Source organism: Carcharodon carcharias, chromosome 8 (assembly GCF_017639515.1).
Source record: "Carcharodon carcharias isolate sCarCar2 chromosome 8, sCarCar2.pri, whole genome shotgun sequence".
NCBI classification, from domain to species: Eukaryota; Metazoa; Chordata; class Chondrichthyes; order Lamniformes; family Lamnidae; genus Carcharodon; species Carcharodon carcharias.
The window spans coordinates 164734033-164760768 of NC_054474.1; the positions used below are offsets into that span (position 1 = coordinate 164734033).

At 42.0% G+C, this 26736-nt stretch overlaps 2 protein-coding genes across 4 annotated transcripts in view; one reads left to right on the forward strand and one right to left on the reverse strand.

The window, feature by feature from the left end:
- The window catches only part of ralgps1 (Ral GEF with PH domain and SH3 binding motif 1), a 758811-nt gene that overhangs the window by 363267 nt on the left and 368808 nt on the right, over positions 1 to 26736 (reverse strand). The window lies entirely within an intron of this gene.
- The window catches only part of angptl2b (angiopoietin-like 2b), a 45535-nt gene that overhangs the window by 7278 nt on the left and 11521 nt on the right, over positions 1 to 26736 (forward strand). The window contains exon 2 of the mRNA XM_041193971.1: positions 7435 to 8242. Coding sequence (XP_041049905.1) covers positions 7438 to 8242 — 805 coding nt within the window. The 5' untranslated portion in view covers positions 7435 to 7437. The remainder of the gene's footprint in view (positions 1 to 7434; positions 8243 to 26736) is intronic.

The following is a 26736-nucleotide window of genomic DNA, read 5'->3' on the forward strand; positions in this document are numbered from 1 at the left end:
AGAACACAGACTGAAAGGATTCGGATTTGTGAGAGAGGGGAACAGAGATACCAGGCAACAGAGGTGTTCCAGAACCTTGGAGAGGAAGGGATGGCCAGAAATGGGCATAGGAAAGGGGGGAAGAAAGGCTGAAACCTAGAATGGCAATTCATACCCAATCTCTGAATCAGCTACATGAAACCATTAATGAATTGAAGGAAATCCGTGGATTGGCACCAATTTAAAAAAGACTTTGAAAGTCAGCTTTTCATGGAATACCCATTTCACTGATGTTCTTGGCATTCTTACCTGGCTTGGCCTACACCTGTCTGCAGTTCCACATCGGTGTTTGGTACTCTCAAGGAAATAGTCAACAAACAATAAATGTTGTCTTACCAATAACCAACAATTTTTTAAACAAGCACCTATGCTGGCAAAACAGCAGTTGGATGTGTGAAGTCATGCTATCTTGTTGAGTGGAATGATTGTCCTTTGGTCAACTTAATTCAAATAGACCTGAATTCCTTGCAAACATTTCTCCCTCAGCTAACACCACTAAAATGAAACAGACAACCTGGTCATTCATCAATTTCCTATTTGTGGGACCATGAGGTGTGTAAATCAGTTGCCACCATTGCCTGCATAATAGTGACTGAACTTATAAAACCGAGGTCCTATCTGCCCTCTCAGTGGGTGTAAAGGATCTAATGGCAACATTTCTCCCAGCTCCTAGTTGATATTTATCCCTCGGGTAAACCAGACCTTTCGGACACATATTGCAATCTTATTTGCTGCGAAAAAATTGGCTCTCATAATTACTTACAGTATAATAGTCACTGCACTTCAGAAAGTGCTTCATTGTCTGTGAAGTGCTTTGGAATGCCCTGATGTGATGAGGGACATTTTATAAATGTAACTATAGCCAGGTTGGCAAGAATGCTCCTCATCATTTAACGAAAAAGCAAAGAAGGCAGAGTAGCACAATCACCGCAGTGGCTGCGGTCACATTAATAGCTCCTTCAGGTCAAAGTGCATCAATAAGAAAACATTCTAGGGAATGTGGCAGGCTGACTGGACGCTTTGCCGTCCCCTCGTCTCTGGATTCTGTGTTTGAATCCTGTACTGACGGGATGAACATCTCATCTCTCTCTTCAAGGTGCCAAGCTCCAAGTAAAATTAATTTGTGGGCATTACTAATGGCGGCTGCTCTGCAGTTCAACATTGCCAACGACGCAACACAAACTGGCACTATTTTCATTCATAGCGTTGCGTGAATGCTTGTGCCCATCAAGCTGAGGGATGGGACTGCTGCACACCTACTGCCAGCGTCAAATGCTGCAGGAGTACAGGTAGAAATTACTTTTACAGTACCCCTACATTGTCTTAGTACCAACCAATGCCAACATTGCGTTTGCCTTCCTAACTACCGACTCAACCTGCAAGTTAATCTTAAGAGGACCCTGGACTAGGACTCCCAAGTCCCTTTGCACTCCAGACTTCTGAATTCTCTCCCCATTTAGAAAATAGTCTATGCCTCTATTCTTCCTACCAAAGTGCATGACCTCACACTTCCCCACGTTGTATTCCATCTGCCACTTCTTTGCCCATTCTCCTAACCTGTCCAAATCCTTCTGCAGCCTGTGTCACTTTATGGTGACCTTTGTGCTGTGGGTTTTAGGTACTTGGTTGAGACCGCCTGAGTCATTTCCTCACAGCCTGGGCTGGAATCCAACCTAGATCGCAGTAGTGAAAGAAAAGTGCTGTAATCTGCTCTGTCTCACAGTCATTACCAAACTACGCTCTCACCCAGATAGTTTATCAGATCCAGCGAGAAAGGAGACATGGTGGTGCTTTTCTGAGATCAGGGTGAGGCGCTCTCCAGTTAGTGAAGGTACTCTCCGCTGGCCTTGAATTAAATCTCGCTGAGAAATCTGGCGAGATCCGGTGAGAATTTCGCCTCTATTGTCATACAGCGATACCTTACTGTGGAATTTCCCTTGTGGAGCTGGAGTGATAACATCAAGCTATCCAAGTAGCCAATCCGATTTTCACAGGGAGCACAAAGCAGCAAAATAAAACCACTTTCAATTTTTATTTTACATGGACTAAGTTAAAGATTGGACCATACATGTAAGGTGTAGGAAGAAATTAACATATTTTGCAAAAAGCTTGTTAAAAATTTTAAACATTGAACATAAAAAATCTAATTAATAATTTTACAGCACCCCACAAATATAATGTTTTTCAAGGCTAGTTCTATCGTTTGGCAAATTTTATTAAGCACAAAAACCCAATAATAAACAGGTCATTCTCATGCTGGCAAGCTGTGACTAGTGGGGTACTACAGGGATCAGTACTCGGGGCCTCAGCTGTTCACAATATATATTAATGCTTTGGATGTGGGGACCAAATGTAATATTTCCAAGTTCGCGGATAACACAAAACTCGGTGGGAATGTGTGTTGTGAGGAAGATGCAAAGTGGCTGCAAGAGAATTTGGACAGACTTAGTGAGTGGGCAAGGACATGGCAGATAGAAATAATGTGGAAAAATGTGAGGCTATCCACTTTGGTGGGAGGAACAGATGCGCAGGGTATTTCTTAAACGGTAAGAGATGAGAAAGTGTGGATGTACAAAAGGACCTGGGTGTCCTCATCAATAAGTCACTGAAAGCTAAAATGCAGGTGCAGTAGGCAATTAGGAAGGCTAATGATATGTTGGCTTTATTGCAAGAGGACTTGAGTACAGGAGTGGCAAAATCTTGCTTCAATTGTAGAGAACCTTGGTTAGACCGCACCTGGAATACTGTGTGCAGTTTTGGTCCCCCTAACTTAGGAAGGATATTAGTGTCATAGAGGGAATGCAACCAAGGTTCACCAGACTTGTTCCCAGGATGGCGGGACTGTCTAAAGAAGAGAGATTGCAGAACCTGTATTGTCCAGAGTTTTGAAGAAAGAGAGGTGATCTCATTGAAACCCACAAATACCTAAAGGGATAGACAGGGTGGATGCAGGTAAGATGTTTCCCCTGGTCAGGGGTGGGGGGGGTCTAGAACCACAGGACACAATTTCAAAATAAGGGGGAAGCCACTTAGGACCGAGATGAGGAGAATTTTTTTACTCAGAGGGTTGTGACTCTTTGGAATTCCCTCTGCAGAGGGCAGCGGAGGCTCAGTCATTCAGTATTTTTAAAGTTGACAGATTCTAAATGTCAATGACATAAGGGGGCATGGGGGTAGTGTGGGGGGGGGAGGCATTGAAGTGGATTAGCCATGATCATATTGAATGGCGGAGCAGACTTGATGGGCTGAATGGCCTACTCTTATGCTCCTATGAATTATATTTGATTGAACGAGATGTACAAAATATATATATTTTAAGGTGTTTCATATGGCCATGTTGTAATTCTTGCTGATTTCAGTGAATGTCAGCGAGGTGGGAGGTGGTTGGGGGAGGCTGTGCTGTTGGTGGGGGGGTCAGAGCCCTGAGCGACAGACTGCCCTCAGTTGCATGTGCTGCGATATCCTGAAGTCACAGTCAATTTCGATAGGGTAATGGCAGGGCAGCCCTGGCAAAATCCAGGCCTCTAATGCAGGAGGGTAGCAGGAACCTCAGTCTACATGTTCACATTCTGTATTTGTCCCAGGAGTGCTTGATGCTGACGCTGCCTAACAAAAGCAGAGCACAGTGTTCCCCAGCACCAATATCAACCTGCTCACCGAGAACCAAACAGGACACGTAAAAAAAAACTAATTTAAAAAGGGGAGTGTGGTTGTCTCCATTTTCCATGACGACAGTGTATGCAAATTCTGTGTGGGTGCTATACTGCAAAACACTAGTTACAAAATGCAAACATCATCTAGCACCATTACAGGAATGACATCGTGCCCTCAAGAAATGAAGCTTCACATGCGAAAAATAGATATGTAAACTCTCATATACAAAGGTTCATATATTGCATGCTACACGAGTATTAACAAGGCATTCCTAAGAAGCTACTCATAGCAAAATATCACATAATTGCTACAGAAAAAAATGCAATTTTGACGCTATATTTCCCCTCATTAACTGTGAACGGGGGAAGGACATTCCAATCTCCTTGAACCTAAATGCTAACATGACACTGAAGTCAAGACAACAGGAGCATTGATTAAATTTCTAAAAATTCATTCATGCGAATTTACTCCTAAACTTTATTCCTTGACAGCGCTGTAGGTGTACATGAACAAATTAAAAAGTGCATGCGCAGTTGCACTGTTTTTAAACACAGGAGAAAGGGAATGAAGAATATAAGACTATAAATATTTCAGCTGTATGAACATGAGGGTTGTTTGTTTTTCAGAAGAAACCTCTGTATTATGAAATCGACTAAAAGAACTGGAACTGGCTCAGTTTAACTGAGTCCTCCCAAGATTGGTAGGACTCCAATTTGAGATCACGTCCATCTCCACTCCCATTCCAATGGAACAAACACTGTAGAATGTACAAAGAATTCAGTACAGAACACACATTCCCTTTCCACAAACATTGCCCGTGGTCATTCCCATTAAAAACTCCACACCCCTGACTCTTCTGAAAGTTCACGCATCTCAGGGATCATATTTTTCCATGAGCAGGTGCTCCATCTGCACAAGGATTGATCATATGTTCCCACAAGCTAATTCAAAGACTGGAACTCACACTAAAAATTATACAACATTTCTGGGGTCTGGGATTTATTAAGCTTTCCACTTTTTTTTATATAAACGCATTTGTGTTTAATGGCAGTCAGGGAGGAATTACACTGACTCACACTGTTCTTTTTAACAGACACCCCTCAGAGACAATCACTGCCATAAAATAACCTTCAATGAACTATTCCAAAAGCAAACAGAAAGACACAGATATATTTAACATAGACGTCCTTTTCTAAAACAAGCTTTGCATTTCTCCACCGCTCATTCCCTGAGACTTCAAGCTAATTACAACATGTCTCTCGATTAGGTTTCTACCTCAGACTAATTAGTGCAACTGCTATACTCTCCAAAGCAACTTAGTTGCTTGCTGAGTTTTAAGGACCAATCAAAAAGAAAAGTCGCTTAATTAACCAAAGTACAACTTCAATTGAACATCTGGTAACGATGATTTCTATCCGTTGCATAACCTTTCACCAGCTAATCTAAACATTTCTCTGCTATTATGGCTGATACCTCAGCACAATATGACAAAATCTCCTTTTAGTAGATTTTCAGTATGATGGACAAACAACGCTAAAGAGATATGGAAGCAGAGGGACCACACACCCGAGTTTTCATCACACAAAAGCTGTGACTACAGGGTTATAGGGAGCCAACCACATGCAAAAGATACATGAGCACATATACTGACAGTCAGAATCATCGACAAAATGGAGGTGGGGGCAGCAGTTCTCATACCTAATAGTAGCTCTTCTGTAATTGTACATAGATCTCTGTGTCCTGTCAACTCAGCTTATCGCCAATTACATCTTTGCATGACTGGGCTCTAAAAGGTTACTAATCATTTAAAACGAGAAAATGATGGAGTATTCATGACCAATGGCACATATATCATAATTTCGCTAAATTTATCCTCTGGTGCACAGTACAGTACATTGAAAGAATGCCCTAGACTTGCAGCTTTATACCAAAGACATGACACGAAAGTGGCAGATTAGCATCTGTAAGAATATAGGTATGTTTTAGCATTGTCTTTAATATAGAACAATTCAGTTTAGGCAGAATGGGTTTAAACTGTATGCTTGCAGATCTTATCTTGTGATCTCAAAGACATTCGTGGGTAAGGTCATGGTTCAGAAAAGCAAAGATAGCAAGAAAAGGTTGCTGAGATAACACTGGGGAAGGATGATAAAATAAGTTAGACAATGGAACAGGATATTGACAGGAAGAGGCCCCAGTGGTTGTGTTCTCACCAATCTGCTTCATGACCTAAGGGTTACAAGGTTCTGTGCACAACAAGGTTCAGCACAGCAAGACTTAAACAATGTCTGCTTCATTTTAAAATGGTGTAAAAGAAGTTAAAGCAAAATTCACATTGGAACTTCAGCTATCTTCAACTTGAGGTACCATGAGCAGTCTGGACAGGCATCACTTACAAATGCAGGAATTCACCAAGACTCCTTAGGCAGCACCTTCCAAACCCATGACCACTACCATCTAGAAGCTCAAGGGCAGCAGATAGATGGGAACCCCACCACCTGGAAGTTCCCCTCCCAGTCACTCACCATCCTGACTTGGAAATATATCGCCATTCCTTCACTGTCGCTGGGTCAAAATCCTGGAACTCCCTCCCTAACAGCACTGTGGGTGTACCTACACCACAGGGGCTGCAGCGGTTCAAGAAGGCAGCTTACAACCACCTTCTCAAGGGCAACTAGGGATGGGCAATAAATGCTGGGCCAAAAAGTAAAGCCCACATCCCGTGAATGAATTTTTAAAAAATTTACAAGGAAGTGCTTTACGGGCAAATTTCTAGAGGGAAATCTGGCGTGTACTACTGTTTGTGTAGTTTTAAGATTAGCTTATTGAAATGCTAATAAATGAAGATAATTTTCAAGGCATATTACTAGCTATATATTTCACAAATATCTTACTAAAAGGATTTAGGATTATCCAACAGTATCCAATTATACAAGTCTTTGTGTATAAATGAAGATGAACGAGGCCATATGTGGTAACAGGTGACTGTGAGCAACAGCCTGTTAATACCGTCAGTCCCCATGGGCAGAATTAAGTCAGGATGTCCCAGATTAAATGCAAACACTGACAGCTGGTCCCAAGTTAAATTTGGATGGAAATTTGGATCATGGTCCTCATCAGCTTGATGTGGATTTCTCAATTTCCAGTCAAGATCTGTACCAAGCATGAGGTACAGAAGTTTGTATCTCTTTGTGTGATGGAGATAAATGCAGGCTTGGCTGAGCTGTAACTCTTTCGAGTACAAACCCGTTTCCATCTGTTTCAGATGAAGTTACATTGTTTCATGGTTTGCCATTGTGAGATTTGAATTCTTGATCTTGGGGTTACAAACCCAGTACCATTGGCTGAGCTGTACTGAGCTAAAGAGCAAATTGACAATGAATGTGAATTTATAGCAAACAAACAAAACAAGTCTCTGTGAGAGAGAGGGGTGATCACAGCTGGATTCGGTCAATGTTAATAGACATGATGCAGCCTTTTGGTGAACATTAAACTCTAGCTACACCAGTCTGCATTTGCAGACAATGAATTTATAGTTGGGTAAAGATCATTTCCATTAAATAAAGGCAATTGTTAAATTGTACAAGAACATTGTAAAGGAAGAATGACTGCATAGCACTAACCCACAAAATTCTTTTATATTTTATTCAGTTTCCCTTTAATATTTTATTCATGTTCTCTTTTCCATTATGCCATTTCATAATTATGTTATTAATTATCATTACTCTGTCTCCCTAACAGAGGATGTGCACCTATAGAAACACCATGAAGAAACTGACTCTTATAGTCTTGTTTACACTGGTCAAGCTCACAGTCAGTGTTGACAAAGTGGAGGAATTTCAGGCTAATGAGGAAAACGAGCAGCAGTTCATCTACACAAACAGGTACAAACGCGCCACAGTGTCAATGGAAAACAAGTGCTCATATACCTTCATTGTGCCCCAGCAGAAGGTGACGGGTGCCATTTGTGTGAACTCAAAACCTGAATCGGTCGTAGAGAGCAGGGTCAATAAGCAAGAGCTGGAGATGCTCAACAATGAACTGCTGAAACAGAAAAGACAGATTGAAAGCCTGCAGCAGCTTGTTGAGGTAGATGGTGGGGTTGTTAACGAAGTGAAGCTTCTGCGGAAGGAGAGTCGGAACATGAACTCGCGAGTCACACAGCTGTACATGCAGCTCTTACACGAGATCATTCGCAAGCGGGACAATGCCCTGGAAGTTTCCCAGCTTGAGAACAAGATTCTCAACCAGACAGCAGAGATGATGCAGCTTTCGAACCGCTACAGGGACCTAGAGCACAAGTATCAACACTTAGCATCACTGGCAAATAACCAGACCTATCTTATTGCACAGCTGGAGGCAAGGTGCCAGCTGTTACCAGCTGCCAAGCCAGTACAGCCGCCACCACAGAAACGCAAAATCAACCTAATTACAACTAATGAGATCCAACGAGATCAGAACCATCAGGACCGGCGCCAATTGGCGCTGAATTTATTGCCAACCATGCCAGCTATTCCTTCTAACATGCCGACCGCAAATACACCACCCGGTAAGTGAACTGCAGCATGCTTTGTAGAGCTTAAGACAAGAATGAATTGTGTGCAGAGGTACAGATAACAAGTCTCAGGAAAATGAAGACAATCCTGAATGAAAAGTACAGCACAGAATATAATTAGTTTAATAATGAATCACATCATAACTTTGATCAAAGCTAAAAGCTCAGGGTTGCAGAAGACGGCATCTACACAAAGCACCACACACAATAAAATAATCCTATTAATTCCAGTTAAATTGCAAAGAAATAAATGTTCAAGTGTTCCTTCCCTATCTGGTGGGACAGGGGGTATATATACCTAATAAGGACATACGAGGTACTGGGAGGAGGTGATGGCAGAATTTGAATTCAATAAAAATCTCGAATGAAAAGTCTGATGATGACTATGAAGTGATTGTTGTAAAAACCCATCTGGTTCACTAATTTCCTTTAGGGAAGGAAATCTGCTGTCCTTACCTGGTCTGACCTACATGTGACTCCAGACCCACAGCAATGTGGTTGACTCTTAAATGCCCTCTGAACAAGGGCATTTAGGGGTGGGCAATAAATACTGACCTAGCCAGTGACAGCCGCACCCCATGAATGAATAAAAAAAGGAGGATGCAAATGTGTACTTTGCTTTTTGAAGGTTAGTGTCCCTATTTGGTTTGACTAGGTTTCTCGTAACAGAAACAAGAGGAGGTGACAGACCACATTTCTGGGCAGCATTTGGAATTTATGTTGGAAAGCAGAGCACTGGACAAAGTCAGAATGGAACTTGTTCACCCAAATTTGTTACCAGAAAATGGGTACCAAAGCCCATGGTCTTAGGGATTGAAACTGCATTGTGTTTTAACAAAATAAGCCCATTGTTGCAGTTTATTTAGAAAACACTAGTCATAAAAAAATATTCCAAATGTTTTGCCTCTTCAAATGTTGTTGGGCAATCATTTGGTGGATGATTGAGCACATTTAGTCCGATGTCTCTTTTGACAATCCTGCACCATTTAATAATACAGGGTCATCCAATGCTTTGGAGTGGGGAAGCATATTCTTATGGCAAAACTGTGAAGTTTCAGTTCCACAGAAGTGCAAGCACAGAAAATTCAAACAGATCCCATCCATTTATAAAGTCATATGTCCACGCCTAAAACCTGCAAAATCCCATACACAAAGCATCAGGACACATGGTACTGTGCACGGAAAAGCTGAGATTTCCCATAAAGGCGAAAGCCTAGATTTTCCCCACACACACAAAATGCAGTTTCACCATGTGCAAAAGGGCAGGCTCTCAGTATCCACCAACAGTGACACATGTAACAGTACCTGGATGAGCACTTGGCACGTCATAACATTCAAGGCCATGGGCCAAGTGCTGGTAAATGGGATTAGGGAGGTAGGTCAGGTGTTTCTCACGTTGTCGGTGCAGACTCGAGGGGCTGAAGGGCCTCTTCTGCACTCTGTGATTCTGTGGCTCTGTGATGTAAAACTTGCAATCTCCTGAACACAGATCCATTTCCTCTTCACACCATCCTCACTCCTGTCTCTCCCTTCCTCCGAAGGAAATCTCAGCCCAGGCGCTTTAAACTCACCAAACTAAGGGGACTGATTGGTGAAGTTAAGACTAAACCAGGAGTGGACACGTCTGTTACTCCAGCCCACGAAATGCAGGGCGGGAGTTGAGCTGCACGTATTCCTCCTTCTCATGCTAAGTTCCGAAACGTCAATTGCAAAACACAGGTAGTCCCTGCTCCCTGTGAAACTAACAACAGCTGAAATTGGCGAGAAAAAGTATGGGCGGACTAAAACACGGTCAGCTGCTTGGGTCGCCAACGCTCCCAGGACGGCCAGGAGCCTTACCAGACTCGCCAATCTCCCCAAAGCAGCCATTAAAAGCGATCCCGGAGATTCTAAAAGGATGGTTCTGAGATTCCATTCGGTAAATTCGGTAGGCCCCAGCCACAATCCGCTCGCGAGCAAATAACGATTGTGTTTGCAGCAACCGTGCAGCCTCAGCCTGACAACCTGGGATGTAAGCAACGGGACTGCGCGCATGCACTGCGCTCATGAATGTTGCTGCCGCCGCTGCCTATTTCTTTTCCCCGCCGGCGCTGCCTGAGCCTCGCATCAACCTCGAGAGAGAGAGAGAGAGAGACCGGGAGAACCAAGGAGGAGCCAGGAGGTAAAAGAATGAGCAATTCGGCGAAGCTGTCTGGGCTTTGAACTGGCTATGCCTGGAAACTGTATAGGACCAATAGCCAGTCTAGAAAGCTTTACTCGTGGCTGAAAGGAAGACCTGAGACTAGAGGTAAGAGGGAGAGCCACCTTGCTGCTGGACCAGAAAAATTGACTTGATTAAAAATGCCCAAAAGGGTCACTTGCCTTAAGACAGTGTAACCAGCAAAGCTGCTGATTTAGCAACCCTTTCTTTGCAAAGTCATATTCGCTTTGTAGAACAAAATGTTCAACTCAGTAACATGTCAGGCACTAGGACTGTGGTGGAATGGCAGCGACCAAGCAGGAGATGATGGCCTAGGCCCTGTTTGAAGCCTGGGCCTTTCCTGCACCTGTATCAGTTGTTAAGATTCAAACGCATTACTTTTAATACCAAAAGAGACAGCGGGGACAGGAGCGTTGCCAATTTTTAACATGGGTGTTGTTTTATTTGTTCTCTTTTACTCTTGGGACGACTCATACTGGAATTAAACATTTAAAAGATCCCGAGGTGGTTGTTGTGGGGGAAGGGAAAGGAACAATTAAAAAGTGAAATACATGCTGAATAACTGAATCTTGGAGAGCGGCCAAGGGGAGTGGGGTGAGATGGTGGGGTGTATGAGAAATTGAGCCAGTGAAGAAATTCACCCACCCGCGCTGGCTTTCTGTGACATCACTTCCACCAACATCTCTTGGAATATGTCCAGCCAGAGTTTGCAACCCTAGTCATGTCAGTATGTATGAAAAATATGCAAAAGTAATGTAGCTTTCAACTCTCATTGCATATTTCTAAAAGTCCTGTTAATGATGTTGCTGATTATGAGCTGTTTGTTCATTCCAGCAAAGCATTCCATACAAGAGCTAGTCAGGAACTAGGAGTTGACCATGTTGTTCCAAAGAGTCATTGTTTATTTAGCTTGAAACTCACTGTCATGAACAATTGTTTCCTTGGGGAAGTTTACACTAAATTACAAATTATACTTTACTGTGGATTTTTTACTTCAGTTGCTTGGTTGGTTTCAAGCCCAGCATGGGTTTCCAATCAAAAACAATCACAAGAACATATTACATGTTAATTTGTATGAGTTTAAACTGGAGTCTTGGCCAACATTCCTCCCTCTGTCACCACTAAACCATCTCACTGCAAGATCCTGGAAAGCGCAGTGAATGTTTACAGAACAAAATTCATTGCCCAATTTTAGATTGCTGACTTGGTGAAAAAGAAATGCAGACCTTGGTCCTGCTGGCCTTGTTAGGCTGCTGTCAAAGAGGAGGTAGGTCCTGTAACTCAGTATGGAATGATTTCACTCCAATACCATACCCTGTTTTGCATTGAGGTGTCCAAGATGCTTGTCGATGAGATGGCAATGGGATCTAGGGATTGGCCACTTATCGCACGAGTTTGACAAGCCCTCACTCTCTGTAAAGATAGGAACAAACTCCAACCTTTCGGGGAAATCACCTGGGGAGAGTTAGACTCAGCAGCTAGGGGATTCCACATTGAAAATCCTGAGGGAACTGTTGCATTGCAAACATGGAAATAAAACTGGTGTCAACACATGACAACTTAATAGCGTTTTGAGGATTCGAGCTCACAACTGACTTTCTTTTCTCTTCTCCAGTAACATATTTAACTGACTCAAGCCACAAGTATTTAAACGTTCCCAGCCCTGTAGTACCATAGCAGTGGCACTCAGCTGCAGGATTTTGACCATGATACTGCATTACCAGATGGGTAAAACAGCCAAACACATTAACCCCATAAGTCCCTGTCCTTTCCCATGCCACACCTCATCTGTTTTTTTGACTCAGTTAAAGGCAGCAACCCAAGTCACTGAATCTCCAAACCATTCATTGTGTGGGAAGCCGCTAGCCACATTTTAGAGCTGTGATGGAGTGCTGTGTAAATACAAGGGTTTTATTTCCTTTTGCTTTTGCGGTGTTGATTTAGAACCTCAAATGTGATTGATGTGAGCCATCAAACAAAATTGTGGAGCTTGTCCCGTGAGCAGGGAAAGCAAATCATTCACAATCTCCGTTGGAAACCCAGTTCATTTTTTTGGTGCTATTCTAGAGCTAGTCTCGGTGCGGTGGTAGCACTCTTTTTCTGTTGCTAAACAAGTGCATAATCAACACGTTTTTGAAATAAAACAAAAACAAAAACAGAATTACCTGGAAAAACTCAGCAGGTCTGGCAGCATCGGCGGAGAAGAAAAGAGTTGACGTTTCGAGTCCTCATGACCCTTCGACAGAACTTGAGTTCGAGTCCCAAAATTTTGAAACGATCAAAGCAGCTTCACTTTCACAATATATAAAAATCACATAAAACAGTAGTATGCATTGCATTCACAATGGAGTCAAGGGGTGTTTGTTTATTTATGAATGAGATGTTGGACCATGCTAGTTCTGTTTTACAACAGGAGAGCAACTGAGCTGATAATATCTACAACTGTTGTTACAAATGAGCCAATATGCTTGTATTCCCCTTCTTATTTCACACCATCACCTGCCTTTCTTTCTTAGTGAATAGTCAGACAGTCAAACAGGGACAAGTCACATGAGTAACAAAGGCAGCAAACTACGTCTGGAAAGAATGGCAAGTGGTTAGTGATTTCTTATCTGCGTAGGAAAGGAGGAAGGAACTGATCAACCTAACTGCTTGGCAGAAGCAAGAAGTGGCTGTCAAGGTTCAAACGGTCGGGAAGGCTGCTGACATAACCGGAACGTTTGAACTAAATAGTACATGGGTACTTGTTTCAGAAGACAGGAGGAGCTGTTAGTTTATAGCAGAAGACAACATAACTGTGAAGTACTGTCTCAATCAGCCTCACTGGCGCTGGCTTAGAGTGGCAGACTGGTGCATTTCAGAAGCTAAGCAATCTATCAAGTCCAGGCTACTGGAATTAAATGCAGCCAAGATGCTAAACTGATGGCGAATGTGAGCCACCCATTTGGTTAAAAATAAATTGTTTAAATGTGTGTATTTTATTTCCAGCTTGCTTTCCTTGTTCCTAGACTTTGGGGAAGTTGCACTTGTAAAGAGTGAAATGTTTTCATAGTTAGGCCAAGTGAAAATAAATCTTTTGATGATGTGTCCCACTGGCTCCAATATTTTTAGTCAACATCAACCCAAAGTCTTTCACCTTCCACAAAAGTGATCTTGGCCTGCCCATGAATTTAAAGATGTAAATTTAAAAAAAAATCATCAGCAACCTCACTACATTTTCACCAGTCATCTTCCTTAGACTTGGGCAGCCCCCACTTTGTCTGTAGCTTCTATTCTGGGCTGCTCATTCTGCCCTGACAACTAATGCCTTAGTCTGTTAACTTCACTGGCCTTCCTAGGTAGCTCAGAGGCAATACGGAGGGAGAGAAGAATCAGGAAAGATTTGAAAAATGAAAATGAGTGCAAAAAATAGAATTTACAAAGTATTCTGTTCAAATAAAAACACAGAATAAAAACATGTAAAATTTTAAAAGCTTAAAATGAGTAACAGGAGCAGCTCAAATTACAAGCACCTTCTACTGCATTAATAATGACTCTTATTAAATATAAACTCTGAAATAGGCACATGGAATTAAGTGAGACATTCAAAGTTTTTTTTTTGTCCGACATATATCCATTAGGAAGCAGTAAAAAATTGCCAGAAGTTGTTTTATTAATGCTTCATGAAGGATGTGGTAACTATGGGTAAGTTTGAGTAATGGCAAGTACTGCTGAAAGATCCATGCCAGAATAAAGTGAGCACACACTACACACAAATCAGTCAGATCTTCTTATTACAGCAGTGGAGGAGTGTGTTTAAATAAAGCAGGTTAGTCTGGCTCATACCAAATGCAAGTTGGACCCATAAGCAGATTCCATAATCCCCTTCTGACACATACATGCACGTTCTCTCGCTTACTCAAAATCAGTACCAAACATTGTGAAGTCCAGAAAAAATATTTTGAAATGCCTCCTCAGATTACTATAAAAATGACAGCTTTCCCAGTGAGATTAGGGGCAACAAGAATGTGGCTTCCTGTAGGTCTTCTTTCAGACAAAGCCGTGTGCAATATATCCACTTCCTGCTTCACCATGTGTGTTCATTCTACAGCCCTTTAAACTTCACCTATGTGGTGTTAACATGCTTTACTGCTGTTTATAGCTATATTCTATAATAAATTCTACACAGTCCAATTTGGTATATTGATTACGTAGAATCTACAAACAGAAACAGGCCATTCAATCCAACTGGTCTATACTAGCCTCATGACCTACATAAGCCTCTTTCCTTCCCTCTTCATCTAACCCTAACAGTATATCCTTCTATTCCTTTCTGCCTCATGTGCTTATCTAGCTTCTCCTTAAATATCTCTTGCTCACTGTATAACCATTATAAACTATGTACCTAATTAGTATGGGCATAATAAAGATTCCATCATGTCCAATGCTACAATTAAAGTCAGACAACTGATTATCTTAGGACTTCCATCTCAAGAAGCGTCACAGCAGAACATTTGTTGTAACATGACAGGATCGGAGCTTTGGATTGATCGGAGACAGTGAGAGCACCAGCAAAACAAGGATGCATGGGTTCAAGATGATAGTCTACCATCATCTTCTCAGGGAATCTAGGGATAGGCAATACTGTGATTTTGCTACCACTGTCCACACCAACTGAAAGAAAGTACAATCAATTCAGCAGCGTAAACACTTGTGCAAAACCTCTTGATTTACTAGACTGCTCATAGAATTGTGGCTTTTCATTGTGCATTACTGACCATTCAGACAATTCAAGCTTCAGTCACAGAGATCTGCTCAAGGTCCCTCCTTATGGTTTGGTGCATAATGCATTAGCCAGTGTACAACAGAACCACACGGATTGAGGAGGTCCAGGTCTGTTGCTCATTCTACGCTGAACTAGGTGATGTGAATTAGACAGTGGTGGAGCACTCAATCCCCTTGGTTTATAGGCAGAACTCTTGCTCTGGATAGCAACATTAGTCAACTCCAATGGCAAACGTATGTGTGAATGTTAGGCTCAACTATGAAGTACCTCATGAATGAGCTGGTTTCTGACGCTTATCTTCTAGTTTAGACATCTACCACAGCCTGGACCCACTGCATCATTACCCCAGGATGAGTCAGTCCCATCAGACACAAGGAAGGAAATTTGAAAGAGAAATAAAATCATCAAAACTATTTCATTGGATCATAAATGATTTCCCTAGTCCTAAACATTTGACATTATTCCAGTCAGTTTCAAGTCATTTCATCCATATACACTCAGAGCGCCACCAGATTTCAGCTACTGAAACAAAAGTTCATGACCACATCCATCAGTGCCAATTACTGTGTAGATTTTGTTCAGTTTAGTTTAGAGCCACTGACTCCAGCACTGCCAATGTCAAATGAAGGTGCAGTTCCTTTTAGTAGAGGACTGTAATTACAGCACAGAATGCATAGCAGATGTTTAATCCATCAGTAGTGCAGCTATAGTATATACTATTTGTAGATTTAGGCTACCCAATCACACCACTCTACGTCCAGAGAAATAAGAGTGCTGTGTAAACATACTTAAATATCAACTAATTTTTTAAGGAAAGAAAGGAATGACTGTTTTACAGCTGTTTAAATTTAATGCTTGAAGGAATTTCAGATTTGCCACCAAACTGGTTCTCACACTCGATACCTATACAGTTACAGTTCCTATAAATGAGAAATGGGAATGTCCATTGATGATTGCACAGTGCTCAGTACAATTTGTGACTTCTCAGATATGAAGCAGTCCATGTCAATATGCAGCAAGACCTAGACACCATTCAGACTTAGGCTGATAAGTGGCAAGTAACATTCACACCACATTAATGTAATGCGATAGCCATCTCCGACAAGAGAGAATCTAACCATCACCCCTTGACATTCAATGGCATTACCATCGCTGAATCCCCCACTATCAACATCCTGGGGATTACCATTGATCAGAAATTCAACTGGACCAGCCATGTAAATACTGTGACTACAAGAGCAGGTCAGAGACTGGGAAATCTGCAAGGAGTAACTCATCTCTATGAGAAATAGATGCTTTAAAAAATGTTTTTGGGGAATAGTGTGTTATTCTATGAAAAGACTGTGCGTGTGCATGTGTATGATTTAATTAAGATGGGCAGAGACTAATAGGAGACAGGTTGTCTGGAGGGTTTGGAACATGAAAAAGTTAGAGGTGTTCGGTTTGAGGTGCAAGTAAACAGGTTGGATCTAATATTTGCATTTTTAGATAAGTGGAAAGTTTGTTTGAAAATCAAAGGGGAGTCAGAGGTGCCAAGAAACATGTTTGCATCTTGCAGGAATTCCACAGGTAAATAGAAAGGGGGTATTATATTTTATTGACCCAAAAGCAAAGACAAGATGGAAACACAAAGGATCTTATATTTGGAAGGATTTGAGTTTCAAAGAGGTGTGAAAGCAATGGAGCCTGAGATGAAAGGGAAAGAAAGGTATTTGAGAGTTACCATGGACAGCTTAGGTTGGCTACAATCATTTGAGCTGTTGGGCTGTTGATCTGAAGGTGTGAGGTGTAGCACCATATGGGCCCATAAGCCAAGTTTCCCTATGGGATTTGGTTTGTGCAGCAATTAACATTGGTTGCAGTCATAATACCTCCTGACTCTCAAAAGCCCGTCAACAATCTGTAAGGCACAAGTCAGGAGTGTGATGGGATACTCTCCACTCGCCTGGATGAGTGCAGCTCCAACAACACTCAAGAAACTTGACAACATGTAGGAAAAAGGAGCCCACTTGGTTGACACCCCGTCCACAGCCTTAAACCTTCATTCCCTCCACCACCATTGCACAGTGGCAGCAGTGTGTGCCATCCACAAGACACACTGCAGCAACTTGTCAAGTCTCTTTTGACAACACCTTCCAAACTCACAACCTCGACCATCTAGAAGGACAAGGGCAGCAAATGCATGGGAACACCGCCACCTGCAAATTCTCCTCCAAGATACACACCATTCTGACTTGGAAATCTATTGCTGTTCCTTCACTAGCACTGGATCAAGCCTCCCTCCCTAACAGCACTGTGGGTGTACCTTCACCACATGGAGTGGAGAGGCTCACCACCACCTTTTCCATTAGGGAATGGGCAATAAATGGTGGCCTAACTAGCAATGCCCGCATCCTATATCCCATGAAAGAATAATAAAAGTGTGCGTGCGGCAAGCACAGGGGGAGTTTTAGCCAAGACCAGCATCCATTAGTGAATAGCTTGCTAATACTTGTTTTCAACCTCCACACTTTGAAGTGTACTTGCTGCTGAAGAACTGCTTCCCAGCTGGAGTCAGTGAAATGCTGACATCGAACCAGCTTCAAAATTCTAATGTCAAGGATTGCCTGCAGTTATAAGGCTTCATGTGAAGCCAAAACGTTGTGAAAGCGTTGTCTCATTCCAGGCAAGTGCCAATTCCAGTGCCAGGCAATCCCACCAGCTGGCCAGGGGGGAGGCCAGATAGGCTCATGAAGGAGCCACTTATCTGTGAGCCTACTGGGATTTAGTGATGGCTCATGGGTTTAACAGGACTTACACAGGTTTCCCCTGACTCCCAAAGGCCTTCAGGATCATTTGGGGGGGTGGTGGGTGGGGGTGGGGTGGGGTGCCAATCGAAGGGGCCTGCCATTGAGAAGGAGGGGGCCCACTATAAGTCACCCCCATATGACCTTACATCCGAAACTGCCCCCCAAGCCCCCACACCCCCCCACCCCGGGACCCCCTCCGCAAGACCTCCACTCCGTCCTATTCACCTGTATTCAGGGATCCAGTGTTAAGCCCCAGAGCAATATCGGCAGCAGCCATCGCTGACAATGGAGAGCTGCAACCTCTGATTGGCCGGCAGCTCTCGGGGCGGGGGGGGGGGGGGCAGGATTTCCTCCCTCGGCAGTCCTTGATCTCACAAGAAGACCGATGCTGGCCTAGTTAAGTGGCCGAATGCACTTAAATTGTGTCAGACTGTCTGCACAGAAGCAACGGGGGAGGCTCCTACTTCTGGTGAGGGGGACCAGCATTGCTGGGACTTAATTCCACCCAGTGTTTCACTTGAGTAATGTGAAGCCCTTGTACAAAATCAACACTGATGCATTGTTGCTCCTTACTGAATAACACATAATGGGTTTAAAAGCATTAGCAGCACAGAAATGGTGAAGCCCTTAGAGACGGGGATGGAGAGAAGGAGACAATTCCGAACAGGAGGGGTAGAATAAAAAAGAGCTGGACAAAGATATGGAGGTGCAGCAGCAAATGGAATCAGATTGGAGCACCTTCACCTATGATTCAGAAAATAGAAATTACAACTTAGAAACAGGACATTCCACTTAACTGTTTATGTTCCAGACAAGACACCTCCCACCCTACTTCATCTAAGCCTATCAGCATTGCGATTCCGAGTCCTACACTGGGGTTTGAGTACAGTATATAATCTAAGGTGCTCTTTTATTGAAGTTCAGTGGGAGCTTGGTGCTGATGGAGTGTGGCATTTCAAAATGAGCCATGAAACCAGTCATCCACTTGTCTGTTCCGATCAGTGAAAAATCTCACAGCACTTTTCAGAGTACAGCATTCTCTCAGCGTCCTGGTCAATAATCACCCCCTCAAACAACTCCAGGAATTCGTTAACCATTTATTTATCTCACTTTGTGTTTGTGGGACTTGGAGGCAACAAATAAACTCCCATGTTTGGCTGCAAAACAAGACTGATGGTTCAGTGGTTGGACAGCGCTTTATATTGTCCTCAAGGTATGATGGTCACAATGCAAGTTTGTTCCTTGTGCAAGAATGAACAGAAAGTGAGTGACACACTGCGTGTGTATGTAGGAAAAAGAGAAAGCGGGAGAGAGAGACTGAAGAAATTAGAATGACAGAGAGATAGTTAAAGAAAGAGACCTTTTGTTTTATTATTTTTCTCCATGGCAACACCACAGGAGATTGATTCCCATCAGAGTACAATCTGTTCTATTATGCTTCAAAAACATACTTTACACTTCCTAATTGTTTTTCCCGACTTATTTTATGATACATGGTAATTCCCTCGTTACCAATAAAGCATTGAATTGATGCATTCAGATAATGTATTCCCAGTCTACATGACATATACATCAGTTCCATGCACATAGATGATGGAACAACCCATGTTATACCATTTAGTGCAAACCTTGTTCTATAAAATAAATGACAGCTTTTCTTAAATAACTATTACGGGATGTTAAATCCAATGTGCCATCTAAACCTTGCATAATTAGGAGGCTAATAGCTCCCTTCCATTTCATATCCCAGGGCTTTAAGACTTCTATTAAGACTATACTTAGCAAGTCATTACAACACACAGCTCTAGATCCCTTCTTGAAAATATCATGCATGGGCAGTTGGGGGCACAAACTGATGTTACTTCTTCCACAACAGATACCAGGCCTTAATACAGATGCCAGTTGTTACAGAGAAATCTTGCTCTGGGGGTCCACTGTCGTTGTTTAAAAAGCAGTAAACACTAAAAGAATTCACTGTCTGAAAAAATTCAGACCTCCTTTGTCTGTCTACATCTGCACCATTACACAAACACTTCCAGTATAATGTTTTACTTAGGGTATGTTTTTTTCCATAACCCATGTGACACCAGGTAGCATTTAAAATGGACAACCACATATCTGGGCTACTTGCATGGTTTTGAAGCTCTACCAAAAGCACCAAAGGGTTTTGAATAGATTGATACTCAGGTAGTCAGGTAAGAAGGGTATTTTTAAAAATATTATTTGTTTCAAATGCATCCGTCGCTGGCAAGACCAGACTTTTGTTCATCCCTAATTGCCTTTGAGAAGGTACTGGTGAGCCGCCTTCTTGAACTGCTGCAGTACATCTGGTGTAGGTACACCAGTGGTGCTGTTTGACAGACAGTTACAGGGTTTTGACCCAGCAACACTGAAGGAATGGCCATATCGTTTCAAGTTAGGATGGTATGTGGCTTGGAGGGGAACTCATCCAGGCAAGTGGAGAGTAGTCCATCACACTTACATTTATATCGCACCTTTCACAACCTCAGGATATCCCAAGCCGCCTTCCAGCCAATGAAGTACTTTTGAAATGTCATGTTCACAGTGATGAGAAGCTGCGCCAAAGTATGTCTACTTTCTAGAGACTGGGAAGGTCACATCCAAACACTGTGTGATGAGGGAGTTTCCTATTTCACTGCCCTACATATTCAGAAAATAAATCTAGGGGACAAATTTAACTGCATCCGCCTGGTATTAAGTTGGAACTGTCACCAGTCTGCTTAGATCCCACCATCTTCGATCTTAATGTCTGCTCAGAAGGGCAGGTTGAGGCATCCATCTTGAAACTGGCAGGGTTCTCTGCGAATATGTAAATCAGGTGTTGGTGACATCATCAGCTGTTTGAACTCTGACCCTGTGCGAGACAATCACTGCAGCTTTCCCGCTAGATCAAGTCAAGTCAGAAGAGGATCTGAAGCAGAAGTGGCCATTGAAATTGTGCTCCTCCGAGCCCCAGGAAGTTTAGAACGAATCAGAATGAATGAATAAATAATCAGAATGAATAAATGTAAATGAACGCATGTTGCAGACTTTGTTCTATTCTTTATTTGACATCACTGATGATAATATAAAAGTCTGGCTAAATTTGTTTTGAAGAATGCTCGAGATACTGTTCCAAAATGTTATGGCTACAGCAGAGAATTAATAAGGGGAGATATCATTCTCAGTGGAAGGACAGGAGGAGATGTTGCCTGTGGGCTATATATAGTGGACTATAAATATATGAATGGATTTTGTTACACTAGGTGCGATGAGAAAATCTTTTGTAGTGATGAACAAAGAAAAAATAACCAGTCTACGCATTTAGTAACATGTTTGGTTAATACACAGGGGTTTCCATGGGTTTTAGGTCATTGATGTCATTCAGACATTTTGCTTTTAGCTGAATGAAAGCATCTTTTATCCCATTAAATCAGCAGACCTGTCAGAAACAGATGAATATTGGCCAGATTTTGCACTCAGTGGTGAAGGAACGACATACCCTTTTCATCTCACCATTAGCTGCTCACAAAATTTCCACATCTTAACAGCGTGGATTTCCTCTGCTCTGGTATCTCTTCCATCACAGTGGCCTCAACAGGAGCCTTGATGTCCATGAACACTGCAAATAACAGTGAGGCTCTTCAACCAACAAAATTGAAGAATCTTCACATAGACACGCCAAGTCCAAATCAGGAAGTATAAAGCAGGAAATATAAATTAAATGATATACAGAAAGCCCAAAAAAATTGGGTAATGCAGATGGGATTGCAAGAGAAATTTTTAAAGAGAGACGCATAAAAAGTAAAAAAAAAGAAATCCCGCCACTAATTTTCAACTGAGGGAAAGTGACTCCACACTTGCAAAATTAATTTATCAGGGCTGAAGAGGTTGTTCGGTAGTGATGATCAATTAGCATATTGTTAAAAACTCATTTCCTCCTTAACACCACAGCCCTAATTTTTCCAGCCATTTACAATTTAGAACTAACGGGTAGGTATAGTAAGCTCACGCCATTATCATCAAGTTATCATAAAGGACTGCAACAGTGCATCACGTGGAAGAACGGGTATCTCTGACAACAACTTCCAGGTTCCTGTTTTTTACTGTGCACGTGAAGGCAACAAAAGTTGCTGTCTGATTCACCCCATGATAAGGGTAAGTGCTGATAGCCTCATATAGCCTGATATAATTACCACAAAATCAAGCTCAATATGTTTCCAAATGAATAGCAGAACTCTCCCTTAATGGCCCTGGACATTTCTCCAGCTGGTACAGACAACCTGGTTCATCAGGAAGTGATACGATCAGCAGACTACTTCAACTCAGAGCTAAATACGTCTTAAAGCCACGATCCAAGATTACATTGTTAAAGAAAAATACCTACTTTCAAATTCTTTCAGTTTTTTAGCCTTTTAATTAAGCCCTCTCCATTTCAAAAGTAAAAATAGTTTTGGGTTATACCCATTTTTTGGCTTTTGAAGTCTCCTGACAAGTCTTTTCTTTGGCCCTGTATTTGGTCGCTGAAGCTGAAGACTCTTGTTTTTCTTCCTTTTCCTCCTCCTACATGAAATCCACTGATTCGTTTTCCTTAATATAAAGTGCTCTTCGATGTTATTGTGCATGAGGAGCGCTACACAAAAGCAAGCAGCTGTTGTTGTACCAGCAAGTGCAAAACCAGGTAACTGAGCCAAAAGGTATGAGTCTCTTCATTCCAAAGGCTGTGAAAGATGAGGTTGTTTCCAGTCTATGAGATGGAGTGACCATTGCACATCATCTCTAACCAGAACAACCTGGGCTAAAACCGTTGGGGGGATGAACTTGCCACAAAGAGCAGCAGTGGGTGACCTTTTAAGACAGGGGCTTTTAGTCTACTTCCATGTTCCATAAAACTGATGGTAGCACAATTCACCTATTCACTGCAAATAACATAAGCTAGCAGAATATTTTAGTATAATAAAAGCAAAATACTGCGGATGCTGGAAATCTGAAACAAAAACAAAAATAGCTGGGAAAACTCAGCAGGTCTGACAGCATCTGCGGAGAGGAACACAGTTAATGTTTCGAGTCTGTATGACTCTTCACCAGAACACATTTTGGTACATTTTTTAAATGCTTACTTTAAAAATGAGTGCCGGAACTAAAATGCCCTCATTGCAAGTAAGTACAGGAGAATTCGTCTTTGGTTTTCATCAAAGGAACCTACTTGATCAAGAATTCAAATCAAAGTCACCGACAAACAACAACTTATAATTTGGTTAGTTATTTATGCTGCAGAATTTTACTGTGCATTTTAGTTGTCTTTTTGGGTCTTCTTGCATCTATTGTTGTTGGTTTACTATTCTGCAGTGAGGAGAGAGCTGGCAAGTGCTCCTGATCCCGAGAAGCTCTGAGTGATAGTCTGTTAATTGTTTAAGGACTGTAGTGAGGTGTGGCAGCAATCTGCCAAATAATGATTGTACACATGTTCATTCAGAGTAGCAGAGGACTACGTGCTGTTTAAAATAGTCCCACTGGCGTTATTGTGCTTTGGTTTCTGTCCATCTACAACATGTATTCAAAGCATCTCGGAACAACAGCTGGAAATGCCACTGTTGTCCCTGATTTAATCATGACTGTAATAGCCTGTCTGCTGCAACATAATTCAAGTCAGCTGTCTACCTGGACTTAACAGAAATGAATTGTGTCCCTAGAAACAATGCAGGAGTTTCCTTTTTTAAATCCTCGTTCTTACAATAGCACCAGATGGCTTTCAGAATAACATATTTTGTGAGGATTGTTCCTCTGTTTAAAGCAGACGATCATCTATGCTTATCCATGAAACGTTTTTAATAGCAGTAATGGACTTAATAATTTAGTCACCAAATGCCAGAAATGTCCATCCTTCCTATTTTATTATTAATCAGATGTTAATGATAAATATTCAGCCTGCCTGCAATATTCTAGGCACTCTGGAATTCTTCAGATAACATGCCTTTCTAAACATAAGAACTGAATGTGCCTGTAATGAGCATATTAGAATTTATAATTCATCGCAGAAACTGGGAATGCAGTCTACACAAATCCAAATAAAATGAATTTTCAAAGAGACAAAAGGACAAATGGTCACTGGGCTATATTCACCTTCCCTTTTAACTTTCTTTCACAGGGAATGCCTCCCACACAATTCTTCTGCTCCAGGAGAGCTAGCTGTGAATTTCTCCACAGCTTCTCACACGATCATTGACACTATGCACGTAAAATAGCAAATAAGTTAGATTTCATTCATTAATTAAGTGGCCGATCCAGTGAGCTCCTATGAATCCATGCACAGACGCACATGTATACATGTACATGAATGACTGCACTTTATACTTCTGCTAGTGACTGCACTTCAGATTCATCCATTGGTTGTAAACTGCGTTGGGATCCCCTGAAGACTTGATGAGGTATTTACATAAATTCAACTAATAAAGACCTTGTTCTTTATTCCTTGAATTTACATGTCTCAGAGGATACAGACATTGAGTGTTGCATGGCCTTCAGAAGTGCATGCAGCATATTGGTGGACAGAATTCTTGAAGAATTAAATGTACTCTTACATACAGGGTCACTGGAATCACTCTCCCCTGTGTTAGAAAGCCATATTTTCAGCCCCATTATGAAACTAGACCATTTAATCTAGGCTGACACTGACACAAATGAGTGAGTGCTGCATTGTTGGAGGTGCCATCCTTTGAAATGAAATGTTACACTGAGCCCCTCTCTGTTTAGATGAATGTAAAACATCTCTTGGCACTCAGAGTGCCCTTTCTTAACCAACACTGCCAAAAGCAGATTAACTGGTCATCCATCTCATTTCCAATAGTGAGACCTTGTTGGATGCAAACTGCCTTCCAAATATTTGCCTACAAAATAAATGGCTCCACTTCAAAAGTAACTCATTAGCTGTGGCGTACTGCCCCGAGGCTTTGGTTAAGTGCTTGTTAGAATTTTGGTTACTGCAAATACCTTCTCAGGTTCAGTGGCGTCAGTCACTGCCCCAAGTGGTCTAAGCATCTTACTTTTATGGGGCTGACTCGCGCTGCCCACTAAGATCACTATAATGTATCCGAGAGACCTAACTGCAGATCCATTGCGATCTGTACTTGATAATCAGACCTTTCAGAGGTCAGCAGTCTCCTCTCTACCTCAGAAAGCTCTGGCTTCAAGCCCTGCTCTCAAATAATAGACTAAATAGAATTTGGCCGTACTTTGCCAGGAATGTCCTTTCCCCTAATGCCATGTTTAATGATGTTGGGTTTAGGTTAGCTGTACACTTAACAAAATTTTCACATTCACAGACTTTAGGTTTACAATTGAGAGATTTCATTTGGATCTCCTTTTTGTTTCATTTGTGCAGGGCTGGTTCCCATACAGGTACCTCTGCTGGCACTACACAGGTAGAGGTCCTGGGACAGATTAGAATACTTGTAGAATATTTGAGTCTGGCTATATCTCAACCATATATCGAACCAGTGCACTTGCTCTTTGCTATTCCACTGCTGAATACACCTGCCCTGCATGGGAAAGATCTACTCAAGCTAAGAAGATGGATGCCGTTCTGAATGCAAGCTGCCGATTTATCACAGGTTGTTTAAAACCATGAAACACCAACAGCCTATATCCTGGCGGGTATCACTCCCCCTAATATAAGAAGAACGGTAGCCAGCAAGAAAGAGCGACTTTGTCAAACATCAGATGAGAGGCACCCTCTACATGGTCATACACCTACACCCAGCCGCCTAAAGTCAAGGAAGAGCTTTATGAACAGTGTTGTTCCATTACAATCAACCCCATCTGAAGCCCTCATCGCCTTGTGGAAAGACAGGCTCACCAGTCTCGATGGAAATTCTACCTTCCCCCAGGAGCTAATTGCAACTGGGCAACCTGAAAGTGCCTTAACAGACTTAGGACTGGTGTAGGTCATTCAAAGGTGTCACTAAGCAAATGGGGATATTCAACCAGTCCAACAACGTGTGAATGTGGAACTGAGCCACAGACTATGCAACGTCTCCTGCAATGCCTATCACTAGGGGAACCCTGCACTGTTGCAGATCTTGCTGAATTCAACAACAAGGTGCAAAAATGTGTCCAGTTCTGGCTGGGCCATGTATAGACTGTCCGTGGGCACCATAAGAAGAAGCTATACCTCAGAAACCACATCATAAGTCAAGTTTAGATTGCGATAAGAGAGTTGGAAAGAAATTTTCCTTCCAGATTTTTTTTCCTAACTGCTCCGGGTTTTTCCAGTCTTTTTTTTTGTCTCTCCCAGAAGATCACATGGTTTCCTGGTGAGATGCTGAGTGTGTATACTGTGATTCCAAGTCAGCATATTTGTGGGGGAACAGGCTGAAGGGCCCTTTTCCTGTTCATTATAGTTTGTATGTTTGTAATAAGAGTGCCCGGCAAGACTGACAAATTAAATAAAAGGAGCTGTGTTTATACGGATGAGCAAATCTCATTCCTAAGGAATCACAATAATGCAGTGCTGCTGGAGTTTGGTTCCTTGGTTTCAAGGCTTTGTCCAGCATAGGCCACAGGAAATTGCACAAATCTAGCATTTTATACCATTTATTCACGGTTAAGTACAAGATTATCACACATTATGGAGTACTAACACTAATGCTCTTCAAAACTGATAAGTTGCACTCTAACTTGAATATTATCATTTGGCTAGTGAAACAAGAAACACTGCCAAAACACACAACAGAAT